The 25,757-nt window shown below is 45.2% G+C and overlaps 1 protein-coding gene across 4 annotated transcripts in view; it reads left to right on the top strand.

The window, feature by feature from the left end:
* Positions 1 to 25,757, top strand: part of ASIC1 (acid sensing ion channel subunit 1) — a 222,981-nt gene that overhangs the window by 168,308 nt on the left and 28,916 nt on the right. Inside the window, exon 1 of one of the 4 annotated variants that reach the window (XM_081181418.1) lies at positions 20,615 to 21,795. The exons of the other annotated variants lie outside the window; for them this stretch is intronic. Coding sequence (XP_081037544.1) covers positions 21,232 to 21,795 — 564 coding nt within the window. The 5' untranslated portion in view covers positions 20,615 to 21,231. Of the gene's footprint in view, positions 1 to 20,614; positions 21,796 to 25,757 lie in introns of those variants that run through there. 4 annotated transcript variants of the gene reach the window in all.

Here is a 25,757-nt window from a genome sequence, read left to right as displayed (position 1 = left end):
CGTTCCTTGCTTTGCATTTCTGTCTTATCTCTGCTCCCAGGTTGGGGCTAGTTTGCAAGGAGAGACTCCCTTGATTAGACACTGGCTGGTGAAGTCCACCAGGGGGCGCAACACTTGCCCTGGCCCGGGTGCTCGCAACCCACGCTATGCCCCTGGTTGTTAGTGTCTTAACATCCGAAGTCTGCAGCCAACACTCTCCTTCCTAACCCTCATTTGGTTATGTGAGACCCTCTCTAGTGAAACTCACAAGGGATTGCCGCCTTCTCCCTAGGCAGTTTGTCATTCCTTCACAAACGGTCTTGATCCGACACGGAAAGCATAAGCCAGTGAATCTGTGCGATTGATCCATTCATTTATTCTCCACAAAAGAGTTCAAAAAGCAAGCTACCTGGTGCCATCACTTGTAAAATATGACTCAGCCCCTTCAAATACAATTGGCATGAAACATCTGTGTACATCTTCTGATTCCAGTTTAGGCATAACGTGTTGGGGGAGGATTTTACTTGGAATGAATTATTTGTGTTGCCTTGTAAAGGGAAACCCACAATCTTTATTGAACAGGAGGAGTCTCATACCATCAACCAGTGCTGGAGAAAATGTAATATGGTACAGTGGACGCTCGGGTTGCGAACGTGATCCATGCGGGAGGCACGTTCGCAACCCGCAGCACCCCGTCTAGGCACACACAGGTTGCAATTTGGCGCTTCTGCACATGCGCAAAGCGCTATTTAGCACTTCTGCGCATGCACAACCGCTGAAACCCAGAAGTAACCCATTCCTGTACTTCCAGGTTTCGGTGCATCCGTAACCCAAAAAAACGCAACCTGAAGCGTGTGGAAACCGAGGTATGACTGTAATCAGTTAAGAACAAGAGAGTTAATAGGTTAAAAAAAATACTTTAAACAGTTGACAGGCCAAGTTATTTCTACTGAGTTTTGCAGCTGGGAGTTTGCTGTTGAAAGTGCACAAGCTAAGGAGGTGGGGGGAAAGGGAGCAAATTCAAGAGCATTTTGCATTTATCACAACTGTTAACACACCAGAGCGATCCGAAAACAAAAAAGCTAGAAAACCTCCCTCCAGGTTCATTGGAACCGGATAGAGACATTAATTGCATATATGCATGGGTTTTTTTGTTATGTAAATAGCACTCCTGATGGGCAGTATCTAGGCCATGGTAGAGTAGGAGTTTAACCCGCCTGGGGCCACCGCCAGCTCCGGGTCCAGGAGCCACCCTCAGGAACGTTGGCTTGTGATGTGTGCAATCGAAACTTAAAACCAGTTTGGGGCGATGTTTCGATTACATCACCCAGTCCTACTCCCAAATATGAGGGACGTGGGTGGCACTGTGGTCTAAACCACTGAGCCTCTTGGACTTGCTGATCGGAAGGTCTGAATCCCCAGGGTGGAGTGAGTTCCCATTGCTCTGTCCCAGCTCCTGCCAACCTAGCAGTTCGATAGCACACCAGCATGAGTAGATAAATAGGTACAGCTGCGGCGGGAAGGTAAACGGTGTTTCCGTGCACTCTGGTTTCCATTACGGTGTCCCGTTGCTCCAGAAGCGGTTTAGTACTGCTGGCCACATGACCCGGAAAGCTGTCTGTGGACAAATGCCGGCTCCCTTGGCCTGAAATCGAGATGAGCGCCACAACCCCATAGTCGTTGTTGACTGGACTTAACCGTCCAGGGGTCCTTTACCTACCTTTAGGTTACTCCCAAATAGTAAGACCCAAGTGGCAGCACCGCAGGGCTGTTGTGCATCAGCTGGGCAAGGAAAGGGGTGGGGAAGGGTCTCCTAGGCAACCCCTTTGGCACACTAGCTTCCTCACCAGGTTGCCAAAACCCACCCTTCTGATATGACCTGTTGTAGCAAAGCGAGGAAATGGAGGCAGCTTAATCCCTGCTCTTCAGGGAGCGATGAGATCTTACTCTTGCCTTCTTTCCCACAGCTCTGTCCTTCTGTGGAGTTGACCATTCCCAGCTGCTTACTGTCATTAAAGCTCCCTGTGCGCAGCGGGTACAGGAATTGCAATAGCAGCCACCTGAAACATCAAACAGCCACAGAGAGGAGAGGGAGAGAAAGGAGCCTAGGTCTTTTTAAACAGCAGAGGAGACAGCACCTTTCGAAAGGAAGCAGACACATTTGCTTGGTTGGTCTTGTCTGGAGGTGGGGGGAGAGGAAAAGGAAGCCTTGATGGGAGATATTCATGCTAGCAAATGATGAGATCTCCTACCAAGGGTGCTAGAAGATTGTTCCACCAGCCAGTCTCCCCTAAAGGCCCAGTGCACTAGCAGAAATCACTATACAGGCTTCTGCTCGTGGAACCAGTTGGTTGAATCCAGCCTGTTGTGTCTGATCCCAGGAAACAAGGATACCAGTAAAAGTGGCCGTTGTTTTGTTTTTAAATACTAGGTAAAGGTAAAGGGACCCCTGACCATTAGGTCCAGTCGTGGATGACTCTGGGGTAAAGCTCATCTCGCTTTATTGGCCGAGGGAGCCAGCGTACAGCTTCTGGGTCATGTGGCCAGCATGACTAAGCTGCTTCTGGCGAACCAGAGCAGCGCACGGAAACGCCGTTTACCTACCCGCCGGAGTGGTACCTATTTATCTACTTGCACTTTGACATGCTTTCGAACTGCTAGGTTGGCAGGAGCAGGGACCGAGCAACGGGAGCTCACCCCATTGTGGGGGTTCGAACCACCTAAAAAGTAAGAGATGGATAATTGCTGTGAGTTGCAATCCTATGTATGCTTACATAGAACTAAGGGTGGAAGTTTAGGATTGCAGCCTTAGGCTACGGTAGGGGAGAAGTAAGCCTCATTGTCTGGTTTCAGTGGCTGCAATTGAACCTTGCTTGCCCTCCTTCTTTTTTTTTTTTTAATAAAGTTTTATTGCTTTTTTCCAGGGTAAAAGAAAGGTATATCATCCATAGCACATCAAAAGCAGTTTTACAGAAAAGAAAAGAAGTTATAAGAGAAAAAAAAGAAAAGATTCACATTTTTCACATCCATTTTCATGATCGATCAGACTTCCCCACGTCCCCCATCCCCTGTTTTCTTTACAATAAAAATAAACAGCAAATTAATACCTTATTTCATATGTTTTTGTGTTTTCCTTTAGTTATATAGTCCACAATTTATACATTTCGAAATCTTAACTTAATTTTCAACATTTACCAAATTCAATACTGAAGCATGTTTTTCCAGAACATTTAGCAAATTCTCAACATTCATATAGCTTATAATATTTTTGTAAATAGTCCTTAAATTTCTTCCAGTCCTCTTCCACAGCGTCTTCTCCCAGGTCTCGGATTCTGGCTGTCATTTCAGCTAATTCCATATAGTCCATCAGCTGCAAGTGCCATTCTTCCAGCGTGGGTAACTCCTGTGCCTTCCAGTGTTTAGCTATAAGAATTCTTGCTGCTGTGGTTGCATATAGAAAGAAAGTTCTATCTTTTTTTAACACTCTCTGGCCCACAATGCCCAGGAGGAAGGCCTCTGGTTTCTTGTGAAAGGTGTATTTAAACACCTTTTTCAACTCGTTATAGATCATTTCCCAGAAGGCCTTCACCCTCGGGCATGCCCACCAGAGGTGAAAAAAGGTTCCCTCAGCTTCCTTACATTTCCAACATTTATTGTCAGACAAATGATATATCTTTGCAAGTTTGACTGGGGTCATGTACCACCTGTATACCATTTTCATGATGTTTTCCTTTAAGGCAGTACATGCCGTAAATTTCATACCGGTGGTCCATAACCTTTCCCAGTCTTCAGACATAATGTTGTACCCGATGTCTTGTGCCCATTTTATCATAGCTGATTTAACTATCTCATCTTGGGTGTTCCACTTAAGCAGCAAATTATACATTCTTGAAAGCACTTTCGTCTTAGGTTCAAGTAATTCTGTCTCTAATTTTGATTTTTCCACCTGGAAACCAATTTTTTTGTCTTTTTTAAAAGTCTCTAAAATTTGGGCATAATGAAACCAATCTCGCACCTTTCCTTTCAGTTTTTCGAAACTCTGCAACCTCCAAGTGTCACCATCTCTTTCAATTATCTCACAATATTTCAGCCAGCCAGTCTCCATATTACGAAATTTTACGGCCTTAGCCTCTACCGGTGATAACCACCTCGGAGTCTTACTTTCGAATAAGTCTTTGTATTTAGTCCAGACAATAAGTAGAGCTTTCCTGACAATATGGTTTTTAAACAGTTTATGAGACTTTGCCTTGTCGTACCAGAGATATGCATGCCAACCAAAAGCATTGCTATGCCCTTCCAGATCTAGGACATCAGTGTTTTCTAACAAAAACCAATCTTTCAACCAGCAGAGGGATGCAGCTTCATAGTACAGTCTTAGGTCCGGCAGGGCAAACCCCCCTCTTTCCTTTGCATCTGTTAATATTTTAAATTTTATTCGGGGCTTTTTGCCCTGCCAGACAAACTTCGCAATGTCCCTCTGCCACTTTCCAAAACATTCCACTCTGTCCACGATCTGAAGGGTTTGAAACAGAAACAACATTCTTGGCAATACATTCATTTTGACTGCAGCTATTCTGCCCGACAAGGTAAGTCTCAGTCTCGACCATGTTTCTAAATCCTTTTTGATTTCCGACCAACATTTTTCATAATTATCTTTAAACAAATTCAAATTTCTCCCAGTCAGGTTAACCCCCAGGTATTTCACTTTTGGAACAACATTTAATTCTGTTTCCTTCTGAAACCCATCTATTTCTGAAGGTGTCAAGTTTTTAGCCAAAACCTTGGTTTTTTGTTTGTTCAGCTTAAATCCCGCCACCCGACCAAATTCAGAAATTAGTTCTAAGGCTCTTTTTGTACTAGCTTCTGGCTCCTGTAATGTCAAAACCAGGTCATCTGCAAAGGCCTTCAATTTGTATTGTTTTTCCCCGACCTGTATTCCTTCCACCCGCTGGTCCTTCCTAATCATATTCAGCAACACCTCCAGGACAGAAATAAATAACAAGGGTGATAAGGGGCACCCCTGTCGTGTCCCTTTTTCAATTTTAAACTCCTCAGTCACCACGTTGTTTACTATCAATTTAGCTTTTTGCTCTGAATAGATTGCTTCAATACCATTTTGGAACGCCCTTCCCACTCCCATCCCTTCCAAATTTTTCTTCATAAATTTCCAAGATATGTTATCAAAGGCTTTCTCGGCATCTATAAATATCAAAGCTGCCTTCGTGTTCAGATTTGTCTGTAATAACTCCAAAACATCAATGATATTCCTAGTGTTGTCAGACATATGCCTGCCAGGGAGAAAGCCTGCTTGATCTTTATGAATTACTTCATTCAAGACTTTTTTCAATCTGTTTGCCAAAATGTTAGCAAAAATTTTGTAATCCACATTTAGGAGTGAGATAGGGCGATAATTCCTGAGTTGAGTCTTTTCAGATTCCAATTTAGGAATCAAGGTGATGAATGCCTCTTTCCACGATTCGGGTGCCCCCTTTCCTTCCATAATTTGGTTACATACCTCCATTAATGGCTGAACCAAATATTCCTTCAATGTCTTGTAGTATTTGGAGGTAAGCCCATCTGGACCTGGAGATTTGCCTAATTGCATGTTCTGAATGGCACTTTCAATCTCCTGTTGTGTTATTTTGTAATTCAGGGCTGTTTGCTTGTCTTGTGTTAATTTTTGGAGGCCATAACTTCCTAGAAAATTATCTATCTCAGTCTCCACTTGGGGTCCTTGAGTAAACAATTTTCTAAAATATCTCTGGAAGCACTTTCTAATATCTTCTGGTTTCTGAATACATTCTCCCTCAACCTCTAGATTGGTAACAAAGTTCAACTTTTGTCTCTTTTTCAGCTGCCATGCCAGCAGCTTCCCACATTTATTTGCCGATTCGAATGATCTTTGTTTCATTTGTTTAATTTTCCATTCAACTTCTTGATTTATCAATTTTGCATATTGTGCTTGATGGAATTTTATTTCTCTTAAAACTTCTTTTGATTTTGGGTTTAGTCTCAACTTTTTCTCGCCATCTCTTATCTTCTCCAAGATCTTATCCTTTTTACCATTCCAGAGTTTTTTCTTGATAGAGTTCTGCTGTATCAGAAATCCTCTCATCACAGCTTTACTTGCGTCCCAGATTGTTTTCTTTTCCACCAAAGTATTCAAATTTATTTCGAAGTAATCTTTCAGCGTTTTTTGGGCCTTCTTCACAATCTCCTGATCTCTAAACAAATAGTCATTCATTCTCCATCTGAAGGATCCAGCTGGTGCCAGTCTTAAATCTATTTTCAAGGCGTTGTGGTCAGAGCAAGTTTTAGGGCAGATCTCGACTTTTTTTGTCTTAGGTGCCAGTCCTCTAGATGTCCAAATCTGGTCGATTCTTGTCCACGAAAGATGGGCCTCAGAGAAAAAAGTTCCCTCTTTACCTAGAGGGTTCTTTGTTCTCCAGATGTCAATCAAGTCCATATTGTCTGTAAGTTCAAAAAAAGTCTTTGGGAGTCTGCCATCTTTGGTCAAGTTCTGATTTTGAGACTTATCCATATGTGTGGAGACAACTCCATTCATATCACCCATCAGGATGATGTTAGTATAGTCAATATAGTCCAACATTGTCTCATGTAGCTTCTTATAAAATTCCGATTTCCCATCGTTTGGTGCATAAATTCCTACAATCAAAAATTTCTCTCCTTGTGCTTGAATTTCAATCGCCAAAATTCTTCCTTGTTCATCTTTAAAGATCAATTTTGGTGCTAGAGTCTCCTTTGCATAAATCACTACTCCTCTTTTTTTTACCTTATCTGATGAGATAAATTCTTGGCCTAGTCTCTTGTTAATTAATACTCTCCTATGGAGCCTAGTCACATGCGTTTCTTGAAGGCAAATAATGTCTAATTGTTCTTTTCTCAAAATATGAAAAATCTTTTTCCTTCTTTCGGGAGAATTTGCGCCATTAATGTTCCAACTGAGAAGCTGTAGAGACATCTTGGACTAATTATTTACCTGCTGGGGTGTCTCCTTTTTCGTTTTTGTCTGGAGGTGGAACCGGATTCAATCCAGGCGGAGGAGGTGGCCAGGCACCTGCTATTCCTTTCCGAAGGTCTTCCCCGTGGTCGTTTAGGAACTTTTCTTGCTCCTCTGCTGTTCTGATTCTTACCCTCACCCCTTTCAAGGTAAAAGATAATCCTTGAGGGAATTCCCACCTGTATGGGATTGTGTTGTTTCTCAGTAAGCTTGCTAGGTCTTTATATGTGGCTCTTAAGTCCAGAAGTTGTTTTGGTATATCTCTAAAAATTTCTGCCTTTTTTCCCTGGATCACCAATGGATTTTTAAAATGCAAGCCGAGTATGGTTTCTTTTTCTTGCCTAGATCTGAAAATGATCAGGCAATCTCTTGGTTTATCCTTCCTAGCCACTCTTCCTAGTCTGAAAGCGGTGACAATTTTAAAGTCTTTTTCCTCTGCCACACCCCAGAATTTGGATAATTCTGTTGTCAAAAATCCAATCAAATCCTCCTTTTCTGATTCTGGAATGTTTCTAATTCTGAGGTTATTTTCCCTATTTTTCAGCTCTGCAAGGGACAGGTACACTTGTTGTTCAGTCACCTGTCTACTCAGTGGTCTGACTTCGCCTCTTAATTCCTCTATCCTCTTTTTATTTTCGTCTGCTTTTGTATTTGCTTCCTGTGCCAGTTTCCGATTTTCTGTTGCAGTCTTTTCAATATTATCTATGGCCTGAGAGTTTTTAGAAACTTGGTCTGTCAATTTGTTAATTGAGGCTGTTACCTGGTCAAGTTTAGCAGCTTGTTCATCAAACCTAAGTGCTTGTTCATCCGCTTTCTTGTTCAGTGCTGCCAACTGCTCCAATATTTCTTTAGATACGGAGTCTATCCCTCCAGCAGCCATCTCTCCAAGAGTAGGCTGTATAGCTTGTCCTTCCTGCAGGCCTGTCACAATTGGGACAGATGATCTGCGTGGCTGCACAGGCAGAGTTAATTGCAAAAGTTCAGTTTGTTTTGCTTTTTTTCTTTCTGCAGCCCTTGTTTTTGCTGTGCCACTCATTCCACAGCTGTCCCAGTATCAAGGTCAAATTGTAAATCCCATGGGAAAATTAATTCCAGAAAAAATAAACATCCGGGCAGGAAAATTCCAAGACTAGTAGCAGTTCTCAAATACTATTAAATCCACAATCCAGCAGGGGGAGCTCCCTAAGAATTAGGGAGAAGGATAGGAAATTTCCACCAAAAGTTCCCTTTACACACAAAAGAAAAATATTATCCAAAACAAGGGGGGGGAGCCCCTCTCCTTAAGCTTAAACTGCAGAGAATAAAAGTTCTTTACCAAGGTGCTTGCAACAGTTCCTTTTCCCGGTTACAAAGTAGCCCAATGTTACTTCTAACTTTGTCTACAGTTACTGCAGACCGATGTTACTTGTATCCAGTCAGACCGAGAACAGGGTTTCAAAAATTTGTAATCCACAAGGTAAAAGAAAGAGGAACATAAAATTGTCACTTATAAAACTGTTATGTCCTTTCTTTAACTTTTAATCAATCAAGGTCGAATTTGCAGATAAATTCCAACTCTTTTAAGATTCCTTTCAGCGCTTCAGCTTTAAAGGGGCTTTGCTCAATACTTTAAACAGAGCCGGGAGACTGACTTCCTTTTTAGCGTCTCCCGCTTTCAGCCAAATTTCTCCAAATTTAGTTCGTACAAAGCTTCAAATTCCCTACTCACGAGTAAGTTGTTTCAGTTCGATTGTTGAAGGAAGAAAGGTCAGCGCTGATCAGCAGCAGCCGCGCGGCTTCACTTCCGCGGAAAGAGCGATGGATCCACAGCACCGCTACCCCCTTCACGTTCCGAAACCCCTTACGGGGTCCCTTCTGCGTTTCGGAGGTCGCTCCTGGTGCCCGCCGAATCCCACGGCCACTGGCTCACTCTACCAGTGGTTTTTCTTCATGGGTCGTCGCTGTGCCGCAGCGCACGACCCTTTTCCGCGGAGCCCCTCTTCAGCAACTGAAGAGGACCGCCATTGCTGAGCGCGCCGCCTCCGGAAGTCCCCTTGCTTGCCCTCCTTCTACCTGCAGAGGTGGGGCAGGTTGTAGTTTGTAAGTAAAGATGCCCTATACCTGGTACCACTAATGAGGCAGGAAGAAGCCCATTGAGAGTTTGATACTTCCATCTCACCAGCACTCTAGGCATTTGCAGAGCTTTCACTCTTGATTTGTTTGCAAGGAGGCTAGGCAATGGTTGTGTAGACACTATACATTTGAAGCTCATTCTTTCCCTCAAAGAATTCTGGGCACTGTAGTTTGTTGCTAGGAATTGTAACTCTGCAAGGGGGTGAACTACAGGGCCCAGAATTCCTGGAAGGAAAGCAAGCACTTTGCCGAGACCAGGGAGAAGAGTTGGTGAAAGAAGACTGGAAGAAATTTAAAGACTATTTACAGAAATATTGTAAAATTAATGAATGTTAGAAGGATGTTGGATAGAAACTAAGGGGTTTCCCGCTGTAATGCTTTAGGAGATACGAAAAAAAGGTTTATAAATGGGTAAAAGCTTAATGGTAAGGATTTGCTGAACTAACAAATTGAAGTGGAATACAAAGAAGGGAGGTATGAGGAGGTCTGGGGAAATAAGCGTAAGGAAGATATGTTATGGGAAATTATCTGTTTTTTTAACTGTTTTTATGTTGTATTTTGTTTATTTTTTATTTTTTAGTTTCATTGTTATATTTTAAAAACTTTAATAAATATCTTCTGGGGGGGAAAAGAAAGCAAGCACTTTGGAGTGCTTTGAACATATATTGTGTACACAGCCAATGTTTCATCAAAGCCATTGTTATCCCACACTTTCCAGTGCGTTTTCCTGTCACTTTCCTTACTGCAAAAGGTCCAGTCTTTGCAGGAAAGCGTGTCTGTTGCACAAGACCTCGCAATCAACTGCAATTGCGTAACCTGAACTTGCTGGTTTGTGATTGAATCCCCACCCGGATATAGTGACAGGTTGAGATCACCCTCTGGATGTGCTGAAGAGCTACAGAATAGATACGTCTTTCAGGACAGTGTGGGGGAAACGGGAAAAGTAAAGGAGATCCTATTACAAGGAATGAGCTAATCCTACATGATGAGTGCTTAAGCCTGTCTGGGTGTGTTTTTTGTATATCTGGGACAGACATGAGTCCTTCCTTACAGTCCTCTGTGTGCACAGCTATCCGGCCCAAGCCCACTTCAAAAATAAATTAAATTAAAAGGAGAGCAAGGGTGACTCTGAAGTTGCTTTTCAGTGCCATCACCCAGACAGCAGACTGATCAACTGGTCACATTATGGGGAGCTGGGATTGTATTTCTACTCCTATTGCTGTTGTCAATTCTAAATTTGCATCTATGCACATGAATTAACCTATGCAGATTTTATGCACATCTGCCTACTTTTGCCCTCTTCTTTTTTAAGTTTAGTTGGCTGGATAGCTCAGTTGTTTAGAGCATGGTGCTGATAATGTCAAGGTTGCAGGTTCGATCCCTATATGAGACAGTGGCATATCCCTCAGTGTTGGACTCGAATGATCCTCAGGGTCCCTTCCCGCTCTGCAATTCTAATAATAATAATAATGATGATGATGATGATGATGATGTTATTACTTATACCCCACCCACCTGGCTGGGTTTCCCCAACCACTCTGGGCGGCTCCCAACCAGATATTAAAAACATGATACAGCATTAAACATTAAAAGCTTCCCTAAACAGGGCTGCCTTCAGAAGTCTTCTGAAAGTCAGATAGTTGTTTATTTTTTTGACATCTGATGGGCGGGCGTTCCACAGGGCAGGCGTCACTACCGAGAAGGCCCTCTGCCTGGTTTCCTGTAACCTCACTTCTTGCAGTGAGGGAACCGCCAGAAGGCCCTCGGAGCTGGACCTTAGTTTCCGGGCTGGACGATGGGGTGGAGACGCTACTTCCAGTATACAGGACCGAGGCCTATTTCATCACAGATACGAATGGGCCGAAAAAGTAATAGGTTGCTGTCAGTCTAGGAGTTCAGGCTAAGGGTTGTATCCAACTACGTCAGGGGTTGCCGACCTTTGTGGACCAGGTGTGACATTTTGAGTTTTAAAAGTGTGCTGGCGGCATAAGTCACGATATGGATGCCAGGGGAGTTATGGCATAACACAAAATTAGAGTGTTCCCCCACTTACGTGGGGGTTACGTTCTGGGCCCCCACAGGCCTAAGTGAAATTGTGTAAAGTGGGGAGCACCCCACCTTAATAGGGAGGGCACACAGGGAGGCGAGAGAGAGAGAGAGAGAGAGAAGGACTCGTGTGTGCTGCAGTGACTCTGAGCAAGGGAAGTCCAATCAATTTATTTATTTAATTCGCAACAACCCTTGTAAATGCAATCACACACAAGTGGAATGTACATAAGGGGGCTGCCAGTACAATTGTCGTGAAGCTTTCCCCCATGGTTGCATTTCCTTATGAGAAAATGCTTAACCTGTTGAATTTCTGTCTGGAAAATAAGTAAGAAGCAGGAAAAGCGTTTTGACGAGGTGGGGATGGTGGAAAACAACAGGCAGAAGCAACAGGCAATGCTCATTTCACAGATATTGTGCAGATAATTTGCACAGGGGTGCTGGGTTGGTGACCCCTAACTAAGTCCTACTTAGAGTAGACCCACTGGAATTAATGGACCTAACTCAGTCATGTCCTTTAACTTCGGTGGATCTGTTCTTGAGTTGGACTAATATAGGGTCAGATACAACCCTATATTGCTACTGTCTGAAGATCGGAAATAGCCAATTTAATCTCCTACCTCTGGTCCCAGAGACACTGACCCCCTACCTTGCCTACCGAGTGTTTATCCTGTGTCATAAGCAAGCAAGCCTTCATCTGATAGGTCAGGTCATTTTGGGGCCTCGTGGCCCCTTTAAGAAAGAGTTGCATGCTCACAGAAGCAGACACTTGAGCTGGCTGATCAATATCGCAAGAGTCCCCTTTCTGTGGGCAAGGACAGCGGAGGTGACTCTGAGATCCTCGCTGGGAACCCAGACAGAGTTCAAGGCTAAACTTTCCTCTAAATTTAAAACAATCTTTCTGCTGCTGCAGATCTCCTGTAGTATATTGTGGTGTCCCCGTATAGCATATAAAGTGTGTCTTTCGGTTGCCTGGGGACCTTGGGCAAGGGAAGGGGGTTAATTAAGAACATAGGGATATAGACTCATATAGGGAAGCTTTTAATGTTTAATAGACTATTGTATTTTAATATTCTGTTGGAAGCTGCCCAGAGTGGCTGGGGTGGGGAAACCCAGCCAGATGGGCGGGGTATAAATAATAAATTATTATTATTATTATTATTATTATTATTATTATTATTATTATTATTATTATTATTTATTATTATTAATTTGAATTAATTTTATAATGAATGATTTTAGAGTGTTGTGTTGTGTTGTACTGTTTTATTGTTGTTAGCCGCCCTGAGCCCGGCTTCAGCTTGGGAGGGTGGGATATAAATAATATTTTTTTTATTATTATTATTATTATTTATTAGAATTGTCGAGTTGGAAGCTGTTGGATCATCCATTTCAACCCCCTGCAATACAGGAATATGCAGCTGTCCCTTACGGGGATTGAACCTGCAGGTTCCAACCGATGGTTTTGGTTTTATAACAAAACATTAAACATAAAAAACCCTCCCTATACAAGCCTGCCTTAAGATGTCTTCTCAAGGCTGCACAGTGACTTGCCTCCTTGGCTCAAGAGTCGCATAACTCCATACCCTCCAACATTTCTCCAATGAAAATAGGGACGTCCTAAGGAAAAGTGGGGCATTCTGGGATCAAACCAGAAACCGGGACGGCTTCTGTAAATCTGGGATTGTCCCTGGAAAATAGGGACACTTGGAGGGTCTGACAAAGGGAACTTAATATTCTCATCCTCAGGGGTGTGACACGCACACATATCCCTGGTGTGCGTTTAGATTTGCCACCCTCTCTGATGGATCATGCATTCTGTATTTTGCGCCTTCCTTCTGAGTTCTTAAAGCCCCTTGTTCCATCGTGTGGACTTTCAGAAACTTCTCGTTTCCTGCTGGTATGATCCCCTCTGGTGGCCATAATTGGCAAGTGCATGCCATACTCCTCCTGGACCCATCGAATTTACTGCATTTGCTGCCGAGATGAAGACTACTGAACCTTGAATATTGCTCAAGTGGTTTAAGAGCCACTATCATCAGCAAAACAACCTAGTTAAATAACTCGCTGGCAATAAGCCATAATTGCTGTGCCTTTGCTATTAGGTGTTGTTAATGTTTGAGTAAGTAAAGGCTGTAAAATATGACCTTACAAGGGAGGACATGCAGTAATTGCAGATAACAGGGAAGCAGCGGCAGGGTGGATATGCCAGGTCATAGGTGCCAACTTCCTGGGGCCCTGGGTGCCCGAGCACCCACAAATTTCAGTGCCAGGGCCATGCACGCTGCATGGCACCCACGGCCCCGGGCATCTACGGTTGTGTACCAGGCCTCCACCCACCACAAATTATGTGCACAAATTGATGTTTGCTGGTTTGTACATATAAATGTGCTGTACGTGCATAGATATACATGCCTTGTTAGCGGTGCCAGATTTACGTATAAGATAAACAAGCTATAGCTTAGGGTCCCACTTTCTTGGGGGCCCACCAAAAATGTAAAGGAAAAAACTGGATGTTTAAAAATAAAAAACAAATAAAATAAAACCTACATACAGCAACAGTGTTTTGTGTTGTGTAGGCTCCTATGATGTACGCAATGGGGCCCGCCTGCTAGCCTGCTCCCTAAAATACCACTGGTTTGCTCATTTCTATATATAGGGTGTAAGGGACACGAGTGGCACTGTGGGTTAAGCCACAGAGCCTAGGACTTGCCAATCAGAAGGTTGGCGGTTCGAATCCCCGCCACTGGGTGAGCTCCTGTTGCTCGGCCCCTGCTCCTGCCAACCTAGCAGTTCGAAAGCACCTCAAAGTGCAAGTAGATAAATAGGTACCACTCTGGCGGGAAGGTAAATGGGGTTTCCGTGCGCTGCTCTGGTTTGCCAAAAGCGGCTTAGTCATGCTGGCCACATGACCCGGAAGCTGTACGCCGGCTCCCTCGGCCAGTAAAGCAAGATGAGCGCCGCAACCCCAGAGTCGGCCACGACTGGACCTAATGGTCAGGGGCCCCTTTACCTTTACCTTTAGCAACAGGGACCTAATGGTCAGGAGTCCTACATTCTTCATGAACTGGTTGCATGGCAACATGTGCAAATGGCTTTAGATACCTATTAGGTCCATAAATTAGCATACAGCATATATTCAACAGGGACACGGGTGGCGCTGTGGGTTAAACCTCAGCGCCTAGGACTTGCCGATCGCATGGTCGGCGGTTCGAATCCCCGCGGCGGGGTGCGCTCCCGTTGTTCGGTCCCAGCACCTGCCAACCTAGCAGTTCGAAAGCACCCCCGGGTGCAAGTAGATAAATAGGGACCACTCACTAGCAGAAGGTAAACGGCGTTTCCGTGTGCGCCTCTTGCTCACCAGAGCAGCTTCGTCACGCTGGCCACGTGACCCGGAAGTGTCTGCGGACAGCACTGGCTCCCGGCCTATAGAGTGAGATGAGCGCACAACCCCAGAGTCTGTCAAGACTGGCCCGTACGGGCAGGGGTACCTTTACCTTTACCTTTATATATTCAACACAAAAATCAGCGGCATTTTGTTGTTGACAAAGGACAGCTGGACATTTAAAGGGCCCCATTAGTTTCAGTAGCTTAGGGCCTCATCAAACCTAAATCCAGCTGTGATTGTAAGCAAAGGGGAGCCAGTCCCTTTGCCCTCTCGCAGAAATGTCCCTATTTTCCAAATGTCCCAATGTCCCTATTTTCCAGGGACCATCCCAGATTTGCAGGAGTTGTCCCAGGTCCTGATTTGTTCCCAGAATGCTCCTATGAGGATCAGCTACAGTGCTCGGGGATTTCCAGTTTAGAAAGAAGGTGATTATGAGAGGGGATCGTGATTGCTTCATAGTGTGGAGGAAGTGGACAGAGACTTTTTTTATTCCCCTCTCTCACAAGCACTGAACTGCAGGGTTATCCAGTAACGCCAGCACCAGACAACAGGAGTGCCTTCACACAGAATATGATGAATGTACGGAATTTGGTGACACAAGAGGTAATGGTGGACAGGGCCAGCCCAAGACTTCTAGCTGCCTGAGGCAAAGGACAAGTTCATGCCCACCTCAGTTCCACATATAAATGTTGGCTGAACTGGCAGAATAATCTTACTTCAATGTTGTTGTTTAGTCGTGTCCGACTCTTCGTGACCCCCTGGACCAGAGCATGCCAGGCACTCCTGTCTTCCACTGCCTCCCGCAGTTTGGTCAAACTCATGTTAGTAGCTTCGAGAACACTGTCCAACCATCTCGTCCTCTGTCGTCCCTTCTCCTTGTGCCCTCAATCTTTCCCAACATCAGGGTCTTTTCCAGGGAGTCTTCTCTTCTCATGAGGTGGCCAAAGTATTGGAGCCTCAGCTTCAGGATTTGTCCTTCCAGTGAGCATTCAGGGCTGATTTCCTTCAGAATGGAGAGGTTTGATCTTCTTGCAGTCCATGGGACTCTCAAGAGTCTCCTCCAGCACCAGAATTCAAAAGCATCCATTCTTCGGCGGTCAGCCTTCTTTATGGTCCAGCTTTCACTTCCATACATCACTACTGGGATAACCATAGCTTTAACTATACAGACCTTTGTTGGCAAGGTGATGTCTCTGCTTTTTAAGATGCTGTCTAGGTTTGTCATTGCTTTTCTCCCAAGAAGCAGGCGTCTTTTAATTTCGTGACTGCTGTCACCATCTGCAGTGATCATTGAGGCCAAGAAAGTAAAATCTCTCACTGCCTCCATTTCTTCCCCTTCTCTTTGCCAGGAGGTGATGGGCCCAGTGGCCATGATCTTCGTTTTTTTGATGTTGAGCTTCAGACCATATTTTGCGCTCTCCTCTTTCACCCCCATTAAAAGGTTCTTTAATTCCTCCTCACTTTCTGCCATCAAGGTTGTGTCATCTGCATATCTGAGGTTGTTGATATTTCTTCTGGCAATCTTAATTCCAGCTAGGGATTCATCCAGCCCAGCCTTTCACATGATGTATTCTGCATATAAGTTAAATAAGCAGGGAAACAATATACAGCCTTGTCGTACTCCTTTCCCAATTTTGAACCAATCAGTTGTTCCATATCCAGTTCTAACTGTAGCTTCTTGTCCCACATAGAGATTTCTTAGGAGACAGATGAGGTGATCAGGCACTCCCATTTCTTTAAGAACTTGCCATAGTTTGCTGTGGTCAACACAGTCAAAGGCATTTGCATAGTCAATGAAGCAGAAGTAGATGTTTCTCTGGAACTCTCTAGCTTTCTCCATAACCCAGCACATGTTTGCAATTTGGTCTCTGGTTCCTCTGCTTCAGTGTAGGCCACTTCAGCTCTGCCACAGTGGGCAAGTGGGGACTCAGGGAAAACAGCTGAGGAGAAGCCCCCGGCAATGCCCAACCCAGCGTTTATCACCCAAGGTGCTCACCTCACTCTGCCTAATGATAGGGCTGGCCCTGATGATGGACACTAGCTTTGATGCCTTTGAAAGGGTTAAATACGTTCCTGGAAAATACGTCTATCAATGACTATTAGCCACAATGCCTGTTATTAGGAATGAGGGGGACGAGCTATGGTCCTCTAGATTTTTCTGGACTACAACTTGTGCCATCTTCAAGACATCAGACGCACCATCATGATGAGTGTATGGGAAACTCTTTGGAAAGCTAACATAAACTTTACAGCATGTTACACCATCAAAGAAAACATGGTGAAAATGCAGTTTAGATGGTACCTCACACCATCAAAACTCTCCAAGATGTATAAAAATATTTCAGACAAATGTTGGCAGTGTGGAGAAACAAAAGGAGATATGTACCATATGTGGTGGACATGCCGAAAAATTAAAGAGTTCTGGAACCTCATTTATGATGAGATGAAAAAGATCTTTAAATTAACATTCTCAAAGAAGCCAGAAGCATTTCTGCTTGGAATTCTAGGCAGTAATATTCCAAAAAATATAAGAGAAATCTTTGTATATGCGACAGCTGCTGCCTGGTTACTAATTGCATCAAATTGGAAAGGGGGGAATGTACCAACAGTATGGGAATGGCAGAATAAGTTACTAGACTATGCAGAAATGGCTCAGTTGACAAATGGGTTAAGGGGAAATACAAAACAATCATTCACTCAAAAATGGGATATGTTCGAGAAATATCTACAAAAATATAATAATGACATAACATCTATGGCAGCGTTTGAATGACCCTTGTGTAAATCAAACATTAATAAAGAAGGAAAAATGGTACGATATGTTATAAGAAAGAATTAGAAAATATATTAAGAGTTAGGTATTAAGTATAAGTACATTCAATGTTGTAAATGTAAAGTACATTGGGAAACGGCAGGAAGTCTCTTTTGACATAGTTTAGTTTAGTTTATTCTATTTTAGTTTATTTTTGTTTAGTTAGAAAGTACAAGAAAAGAGTCCATATAACTACAAGTTTAAATCAATATTTAATGGTATAATTAAGATTATTATTATTATTACCTTTTCCTTGTATGTGTATTTAAGATAGTGTATGATATCCATGGATTTCAATTAATAATAATAATAAAATGAAGAAGAAAAAAACTTGCGCCATCTTTGAACATTGGCCATGCTGGCCTGATGGGAGTTAGACTTCAACAAGAGCAGGGGCGGCACAGGTTCCCCAATCTATATGAGCTCTCCAGGTTCAGAGGTGGTACATCACCAAATGCCTGTTGCTGAGGAGCAAAAGTTGCAGAGGGATGCTGTCCTCAAGTCTCACTCACTTGTTGGCTTCCCTGAGCTCACTGGCTGCCCACTGTGGTTCTCAGGGTGCTGGACTAGGCAGGTCTTTCGACTGTTCCAGCAGGGCTCTTGTCTTACTTGGTGAAGGGCAGATTGCAATTCATAACCTTGCCCCGAAATGGAAAGAAGCAGAAGTCCCAGTAAAATAAGAACGGGTACAAAATCTTATGAAATATGCAGCAATGGTGAAGCTTACCAAAAGAACAAGAAATCAAGATCACAGAATTTTTCTAAAAGAATATAAATGGTTTATTGAATATTTACAGATAAATTATAAACAGATAAAAACATTAGCAGGATCATTGTCATAACCTGCAGTTTTATAAGAGTATATATTTACAGGAGATGATTAAATGAGCAATTAAATAAATTTGGATAGGCAGAAGATATTTAAAAAGAAATTTAAGGAATCAAAGAAAGAGGGGGAAGGAAGTCAAGTTTTGAAATGTTAAATGGATTGTAAAATCAGTGAAGTGTATGAATTTGAAATGTATAAATACAAAATTTGGGGGGAAAAGATTGCAATTCATACCCCACCCCAATAGACTCTTGACCTCATTGTCTACAGCGGAAATAAAATTCTTGCACCAATTGAACCTTTGGCAAAATTTCACAACTGGAATAGGACTTTCTGGACATTTTCAAATTTCACTTTTGACATTTAACTTACGCCAGCTCAGGTTTCCATTGTTGGTTCTCCTTGCTGGGTCAGTATTTGATTCTACAAGAACCATTGGTCCTCCTAAGGGGAACCCACCTCCACCTTCCCCATTCCTAACCTCCCAAATCCCTAGATATTGCCCACTGCCTCCCTTTTGTATGTGGGAAGATCTCTGACTTCACTTACTCTTTGCTGGCATAAACTACTGTATATATACATTCAGTAGTCACTAGGTGGCAGCATCACCCTACAAAAAGCTAGCACTACTAAGAAGGAAAGGAACACAATGCTTTTTGTTGAAGAAGGAAAAGTTAAGTCCCGGCTGGACAGCAGTGCCTTATGGGACCCCGTCAACACCCAGGAGAAGGAAAATGCCCTCAAAGCAAGGAGCAACCTTAAGTGTTCGTTAGATTTGTAGCCCACCTTTCAGAACGGTTGTTGAAATTAACGGACTTAGCTGAGATGGCGAGATTGACCGGCTTAATCAGAGAAAAGTCCTTGTTGACATTTACTAAAGACTGGAAAACTCTCATGGACTTTTTGCGTGACATTTGAATTTGAGGATTGAAGACAATGTTTGTTTATAGAAAGTGGCGTTGTTGAGTGTTGTATTTAAGTGGATGGAGTGAATATTGTAGACAGACAAAGAATCGGAAGTTCTTTAGTTTCTGAACTTTATTTTTCTTTCTCTCTCTTTTAATCCCTTTTCTATTTCTTTTTCTGGATCTCTTTCTCTCCCCCCCCCTCTCTGTTTTTATCTTATTTAGATTAATGTTTTAGTTTGGACAAGATATTTGATATTAAGCTTCATGTTCCTCTTTATAAACTCTAATAAAATCATTCATTTGTGTGTGTGTGTGTCTGTGTGTGTGTGTGTGTGTGTCTGTGTGTGTGTGATTTGTATCCCACTTTTCCACCACATTGTGACCAAGGCAGGTCAGCGCTGTCACAATAATCTACCAGAGTTCTTTGAGAGTGACAACAATCATATTAAAACAGATGATCTGGTTGATAAAGTGTACTTGGTCTATCAAAAGCCTGTTGACAACGCACCTCACCAAAGCCTCCTGAGTACGCTTAGCAGTCATGGAATCAGAAGAGAGGTCCTCTTGTGGATTGGTTAAGTCGCAGGAAGTAGGGATAATTGGACAGTTCTCCCAACGGAGGGGCCTGGAGTCCCACAAGGATCACTATTAGGACCTGTGCTTTTTAACTTGTTCATAAATGATCTTGACTCAGGGGTGAGATTCGAGGTGGTCGAGAGGGTTGATGGATCAGTGTTGTTGAAACAAGAAGAGATTGTGAAGAGCTCCAAAAGAGTTGTCCTCAACTGGTAGATAAACATGCACAGGATTGTGCCAGGAGACTGCCTGCCTGAGCCCCTTGATTTCCGGTTGCAGTGAATAGAAAACAAACCCTGCGTCGTCTAAATTAAGTGTATGATCCTCTTGATACTCCCTGATCATGTAAGGGACCCCTGACCGTTAGGTCCAGTCGCGGACGACTCTGGGGTTGCGGCACTCATCTCGATTTACCAGCCAAGAGATCCGGCGTACAGCTTCCGGGTCATGTGGCCAGCATGACTAAGCCGCTTCTGGCAAACCAAACCAGTGCATGGAAACCGCCGTTTACCTTCCCGCCGGAGCGGTACCTATTTATCTACTTGGACTTTGACGTGCTTTTGAACTGCTAGGTTGGCAGGAGCAGGGACCGAGCAATGGGAGCTCACCCCGTCGTGGGGATTTGAACCGCCGACCTTCTGATCGGCAAGCCCTAGGCTCTGTGGTTTAACCCACAGCGCCACCCGCGTCCCCCCTGATCATGTAACTATGTGTAAATAGCACTCCTGCCAATATCTGGGATCCCTGCCACAAATACAAGGGAGCTCACCTTCCAGGCTGCACTGTGCCTGCCCCAGATTGTGGGTGCACATAGAGGGGGGGAGCCAGTGCAGTAGTTGTAGAGACTGACCAGCGCATGGCATGCTGACGAGAGGGGGCCATGAGTGGATGTTGTCGCAGGGGTGGGGAGGTGGTTGCTGCAGACGGCTGCAGCCAAAGAGTTTAAGGGCATTTGTTGCTAGCTGAGAAGCAGCTCTTCAGTCAATTGAGCTGGCAGCAGGGGGGCAGGGCTGCACTTGGACTTATCTTGCTGACTCTCAGGCGCCATTTCCTCCCAAACCACATACATGCTCTCTCTCTGTGTCTCTGTCTCTCTCTGCCTCTCTCTCCCTCTGCATTGTTCCCTCTTCCAGCACCCTAATATCTGTGTCTTTTCCCTCCTTGTCAACACTTCCCATCCCAAGCTCCCGCCTCTCTCTCTTGTCTCTCTGTCTCTGTCTCTCTCTCTCTCCTTTGCTATTGCATCTCCCTGGATCTCCCCTCCTTGCCGCTCTCTCCCTGCCTCTGGCATGCTCTAGGTGGCACTTCCGATGCCTGAGCCAAACAGCTCCCCCCTAGGCACAGCCGCCTCTTTTGGAACCCGTAGATGCTGTGAGCAGCTCCTGCCCAAGGAAGCTGCAGGCAGACGCGCTCCGCATCTCCCAGCTTGGCCTCCCTCTTGACAGTCGAAGTTGAGCGAGAGATCATTAGGAAAGAAGCAGGGAGATGAGCTGATGTGGCGAGGAGTGCGGACGGGAGACAAGCTCGAGGGAGCTCCTCTTCAAGCCTCTTCTTGGCGACATGGAAGGCGGCTGGTCTGGTTGTGCCACCCACCCGCCTCTCTTCTATCTCCTGGAGCAAACGAAGTTCCACGGGCTCCGCCATGTCCTCTCGGGACACCGGTCGTGCCCTCGCCGGGCCTTCTGGCTCCTGGCGTTCCTAGGCTCTGTGGCCTTACTCGCCACCTGGTCCTCCAACCGCATCCGCTACCTGCTCTCTTGGCCTGTCCACACCAAGGTCCACCTCCTCTACGCCCGCCAGCTCACCTTTCCGGCTGTGACCCTCTGCAACAACAACTTGCTCCTCCTGCGCCGCATGAGCCGGGCAGACCTCCACCTGAGCGGCTACTGGCTGGGGCTCCTCAACAAGGACCTGCAGCCTGTGCCGGCTGTGGGGGCCGTGATGCGGGACCCCCGGTGGCTCTGGCTGGGGAACCTGCTCAACTTCTCCCACTACCTGCCGCCTTTGCCGCCGCAGGAGCAGTCCACGCGGCGCTTGCTCGACAGGCTGGGCCACCAGCTGGAGGAGATGCTCCTTTCCTGCCGCTTCCAGGGCGAGCGCTGCGGCCCCCACAACTTCACAACTGTGAGTCAGGGCAGGGGAAGGGGGGCCTTGGGGAGGGCAGCTGCCCCACCGGAGCAGGGGGTGAGGAAGGGCAGAGCGTTATAGGTGGGATGGGCCTTAGAGATGCGCCGTGTACCGTGCAATTGCAGAACGGCTGTTTCAACATGGTAAAGGGCCCTCGAATTTTGCCATGTCCCCAGAAGGTGCGAGTATCTCCTTGGCAGCCCGGAATGAGAGGTCGGCGCCAAATGCATTAGGAATTGTTGAGGAATAAAAGTTTTGCTTCTTTGCAGAGCTGTGGCAGTCTTTTCATGCTAACATGTGTGTGTGTGTGTGTGTGTGTGTGTGTGTGTGTGTAACAATAAGTTAAGACTGTGTTCTGCCCGTACATAGTTTGCAAACATATAACTTGGCAATGTGTGGTGCACCATTTACTGTTTTGGGAATTTCAGCAAGTTTCTGGCTCTTTTGAATGTTAATAGCATGCAACCAGAAATGGGCCTTTGTGGTTAGAACAGGAGGATATATTTCACATCTCCCAGCCCTACCTTTCCCCCCAAGAATTCCACATTATTTCAAAGCTCGAAACCTGAAAGCAGAACATATTATGCAAAAATAACCACAAGTATGATTATTTGTTGAATTCCATAATTTAATCTTGTTTGCAAACTGGAGCAGAGTTAGTCCAACTCTAGACTAAGGAGGTGGCTGTCTAACTACTTAATGGGACGAGAGAAAGCGAAGGAAAGGGAGCAGAGTATAGGTAAAGTAACCAGGATGCAACCCAGAGATTTGCCCCTTGTACTTCTGAGTCGGCGCCGAAATCAGGCGAGGCAGCCATGACTCCTCCCAACTGTTTTCTTCCTCTCCTTTTATTGGCTCCTCACACCTGCCAGGTGAGCTGCATACCTAGGGTGTGGATCCTGCTCACTACAGGGGAGGGGATGGACGGAAAGGAAGGGGGCGGGTGTCAGAAGCTGCATTTTCTAATTCAGACAGATTTCGAGGCACAAGAAGAATTTCTGGATTATAACCTGCCACCACTAAGTATGGGATGATATGATGAATAGTTGGAAGGATAGTATTGTAGCAAGTGTGTTGATAGAGGACTATCAGGAATGCTACACCCACAGACCTTAAATGATGAGTTGCAGGTTGCAGCCTATGCGTGCTGAAAACAAGGAGTTGTTAAAGTATGACTGCTCAGCCAGAATTCAGAAATAAGAGTTCTCAGTGTCCCTGGCATCTGTTCTGCTGTTAAGGGGCCAAGGGTGTTCTGAAACAAGAGGCACCCTTTATAATGTTCTTGGACAATTTAGGAATGTGGGTCACACCCTTAAGGGGCACCAGGCAAATCTAAAACGATGGTAACCAAGAAGCAGCATTTGAAAATCAACAGCATCCCATTGATAGGTCCAGTTTAATACCCATGTTAAGAACGGCTGAACTCGGTGGCGTAGCGTGGGGGGTGCAGGGGGGGCCAGCCGCACCGGGCGCAACATCTGGGGGTTAGGGGGCGCAAATCCATGGGTTAGGGGGCGCAAATCCACTGGTTAGGGGGTGCAAATTACTTGCCTTGCCCCGGGTGCTGACAACCCACCCTACGCCACTGGCTGAACTGGTTCTGCCTTGCTGTCCAGGGTTTCAGCACAGAACGTTTCATGGCCTTCATCAAGGAGATTTAGAGATTGGCACTGGCAAGTGTGGCAGGGGACCTGACTCTTGAGGTCTGCTGCAGATGTAATGTTAAATCATGGTTTCACAAACCTGTGTGAGCTTTGGCCTCTCATAATCCTCTTCCCACCCATGTGCTGCTTCTTCATAATCACTCATCTGATTGTGCCAGATGAATGATAGGTGGGTGTGTTAGGATATAGTTCCGTTCCACCTTAAAAGGAACAGGCATGACTGTTGTGTGTCACGTGCTTGTTTACTTCCAGCACAAGTCTGCTGGGAACTTCCGTTTGTATATTGCTTTTGCTATATTGCTGTGTGCATGGACAAGAAGGGAAGCAGACATGTTTTTTCATTTGTTCCTGAACTACAGTGGTGCCTCGCAAGATGAAAAGAATCCGTTCTGTGATTCTCTTCGTCTACCGGTTTTTTCGTCTTGCAAAGCAAGCCCATTGACGGATTAGCGGATTAGCACTATTAGCGCTTTTAGCGGCTTTTAGCGGCTTTTAGCAGCTTATCGGATCAGCTGATAAGCGGCTTAGCGGCTTAGAGAAAGGGGGGGAAGGAAAAAAACCCCGCAGGAACTCGCAAGACATTTTCGTCTTGTGAAGCAAGCCCATAGGAGATTCGTTTTGCAAAGCACCTCCAAAACGGAAAACTCTTTCGTCTAGTGAGTTTTCCGTCTTGCGAGGCATTCGTCTTGCGGGGCATCACTGTATGCTGAAATAATGCTTACACATGTCTCTGTCCGCCACTTCCGTTATGAGAAGTTATTCACTCTGCTGACTAGAGCGTGCCAAGTCTCTAAAGGTATCTAAGGCTTGTGTCACTGTTTGATGCTGTTCCGAGAACTGGAAATCGCCCGGCTGCCAGCCAGTGGCAGCTGGAGCCAGCTGGAGGCCTGTCAAATGCCCCCATTTCCCCGGATGCATCCTAACAGGGTGTTCCCGCCCACCTGTCAAAGTTGACCCTTGGGTGGGGAGGGAGTCTGTTTCTGCAGTATGTTTCCCTGCAGGAAATGTACCCAAAGCAAAGCAGCACCCAGCAGGAAATAACTCCCTGCTCCGCAGCGGATTAGCAGAGGGTTAAATCCTGCTCTCGGCTGGTGTCTGCTTTGCCAGTGTCTTCTTCCCTGCAGGATTCTAAACTTTAGAACTAACTAACCAAGTTTAAGACTAACAATGGTTCCCTGTGATTTAGAATACAGGGAACCATGGCTTGCTGCCACCAGGCTAGCCAACAAGTCAGGACATCTGGTTAATTTGATCCTTGTTTACCACAGTTCAAATGACACAGGGAACTGTGGTTATTTCTAAAGTGAAAGCAGAATATTTCTGTCTTCTTCTTGCGTATGCAAAGGAGGAGAAAAGAGAAGGAGTGCATGTCAGAGCCTTGCCTCAGCTTGTTCCTGAAACAGGAAACTATGGTTTAGCAGTACGTCTGAACTAGGCCTGAATCTTGTGGTAGATGGAAGCCATGAAACATGAGGAGAGATGTGGAATTTCCACCCAAGGGAATCTGTGTGACATGGTCCTATTCCCACCTCCCCTGTATGATTTGCCGGTCTATGAGTGTATTTGCAATCATGACTCATGATAGATTGTTCATCTGAGTGTTTGTATTGTTTGGGTTTTAAAAATAAATGTATGAGTGTATTTATTTTCACTCCGAACGATGGTCTAAATATACCGTACTGTTTTAGCCACCCCCTTTCTCTTCTCAAATCCCTTCTGCATGAAACGAAGTGCCATGATCTCTAATGAAAAGCAAACCTGGAATCTGCCCCAGTCTGTCTTTTACACTCGCTTCCTTGGCCGCACACCCCAGTTCACTCAGTGTGACCTTGTTATGAATGAACATGAATGTAATCTGGCTGCACATCTTGCCGTGGGAGCTTTGTGTTCACTCCCGTTTAGCTGTGACCTGCAAGAGGCATGACACGTTCACCAGGAACTTGGAGGCAGGCTGCCTCTCTCCCGCAGAGCTGTTTCTGGTACTTGTGTGGGAAGATCTTTAAGCTTCTTCGTGATCTGCTAACATACTTCTGTTTCCAACCACGAGGTGGGCTTGTTCGCAGTAACAGATGGCAGGAACCCCAATTCCCATCCCTGATGGTTAAGGCAGAGGCACAGCTAAGTGCTCTGGTCCCCAGGGTGGGGTGCACCCGGGGGGCAGGGCGAGTGGCCCCCCAGGGTGCCGTGCACGGTGAGCAGCGGCCAGGGGGGTGCTGCGCATGGTGAAAGCCGGCCCGGGGGGGCAGCATGGCAATGTCACCCCCCATCAGGGATGGCCCGGGGGTGCCATGTGCG

The sequence above is a fragment of the Podarcis bocagei genome (genome assembly GCF_964188305.1).
Source record: "Podarcis bocagei genome assembly, chromosome: 2".
In the NCBI taxonomy this organism is placed as follows: domain Eukaryota; kingdom Metazoa; phylum Chordata; class Lepidosauria; order Squamata; family Lacertidae; genus Podarcis; species Podarcis bocagei.
Note: the sequence above shows the minus strand (reverse complement) of the source record. Positions and strands in the feature narration are given on the sequence as shown.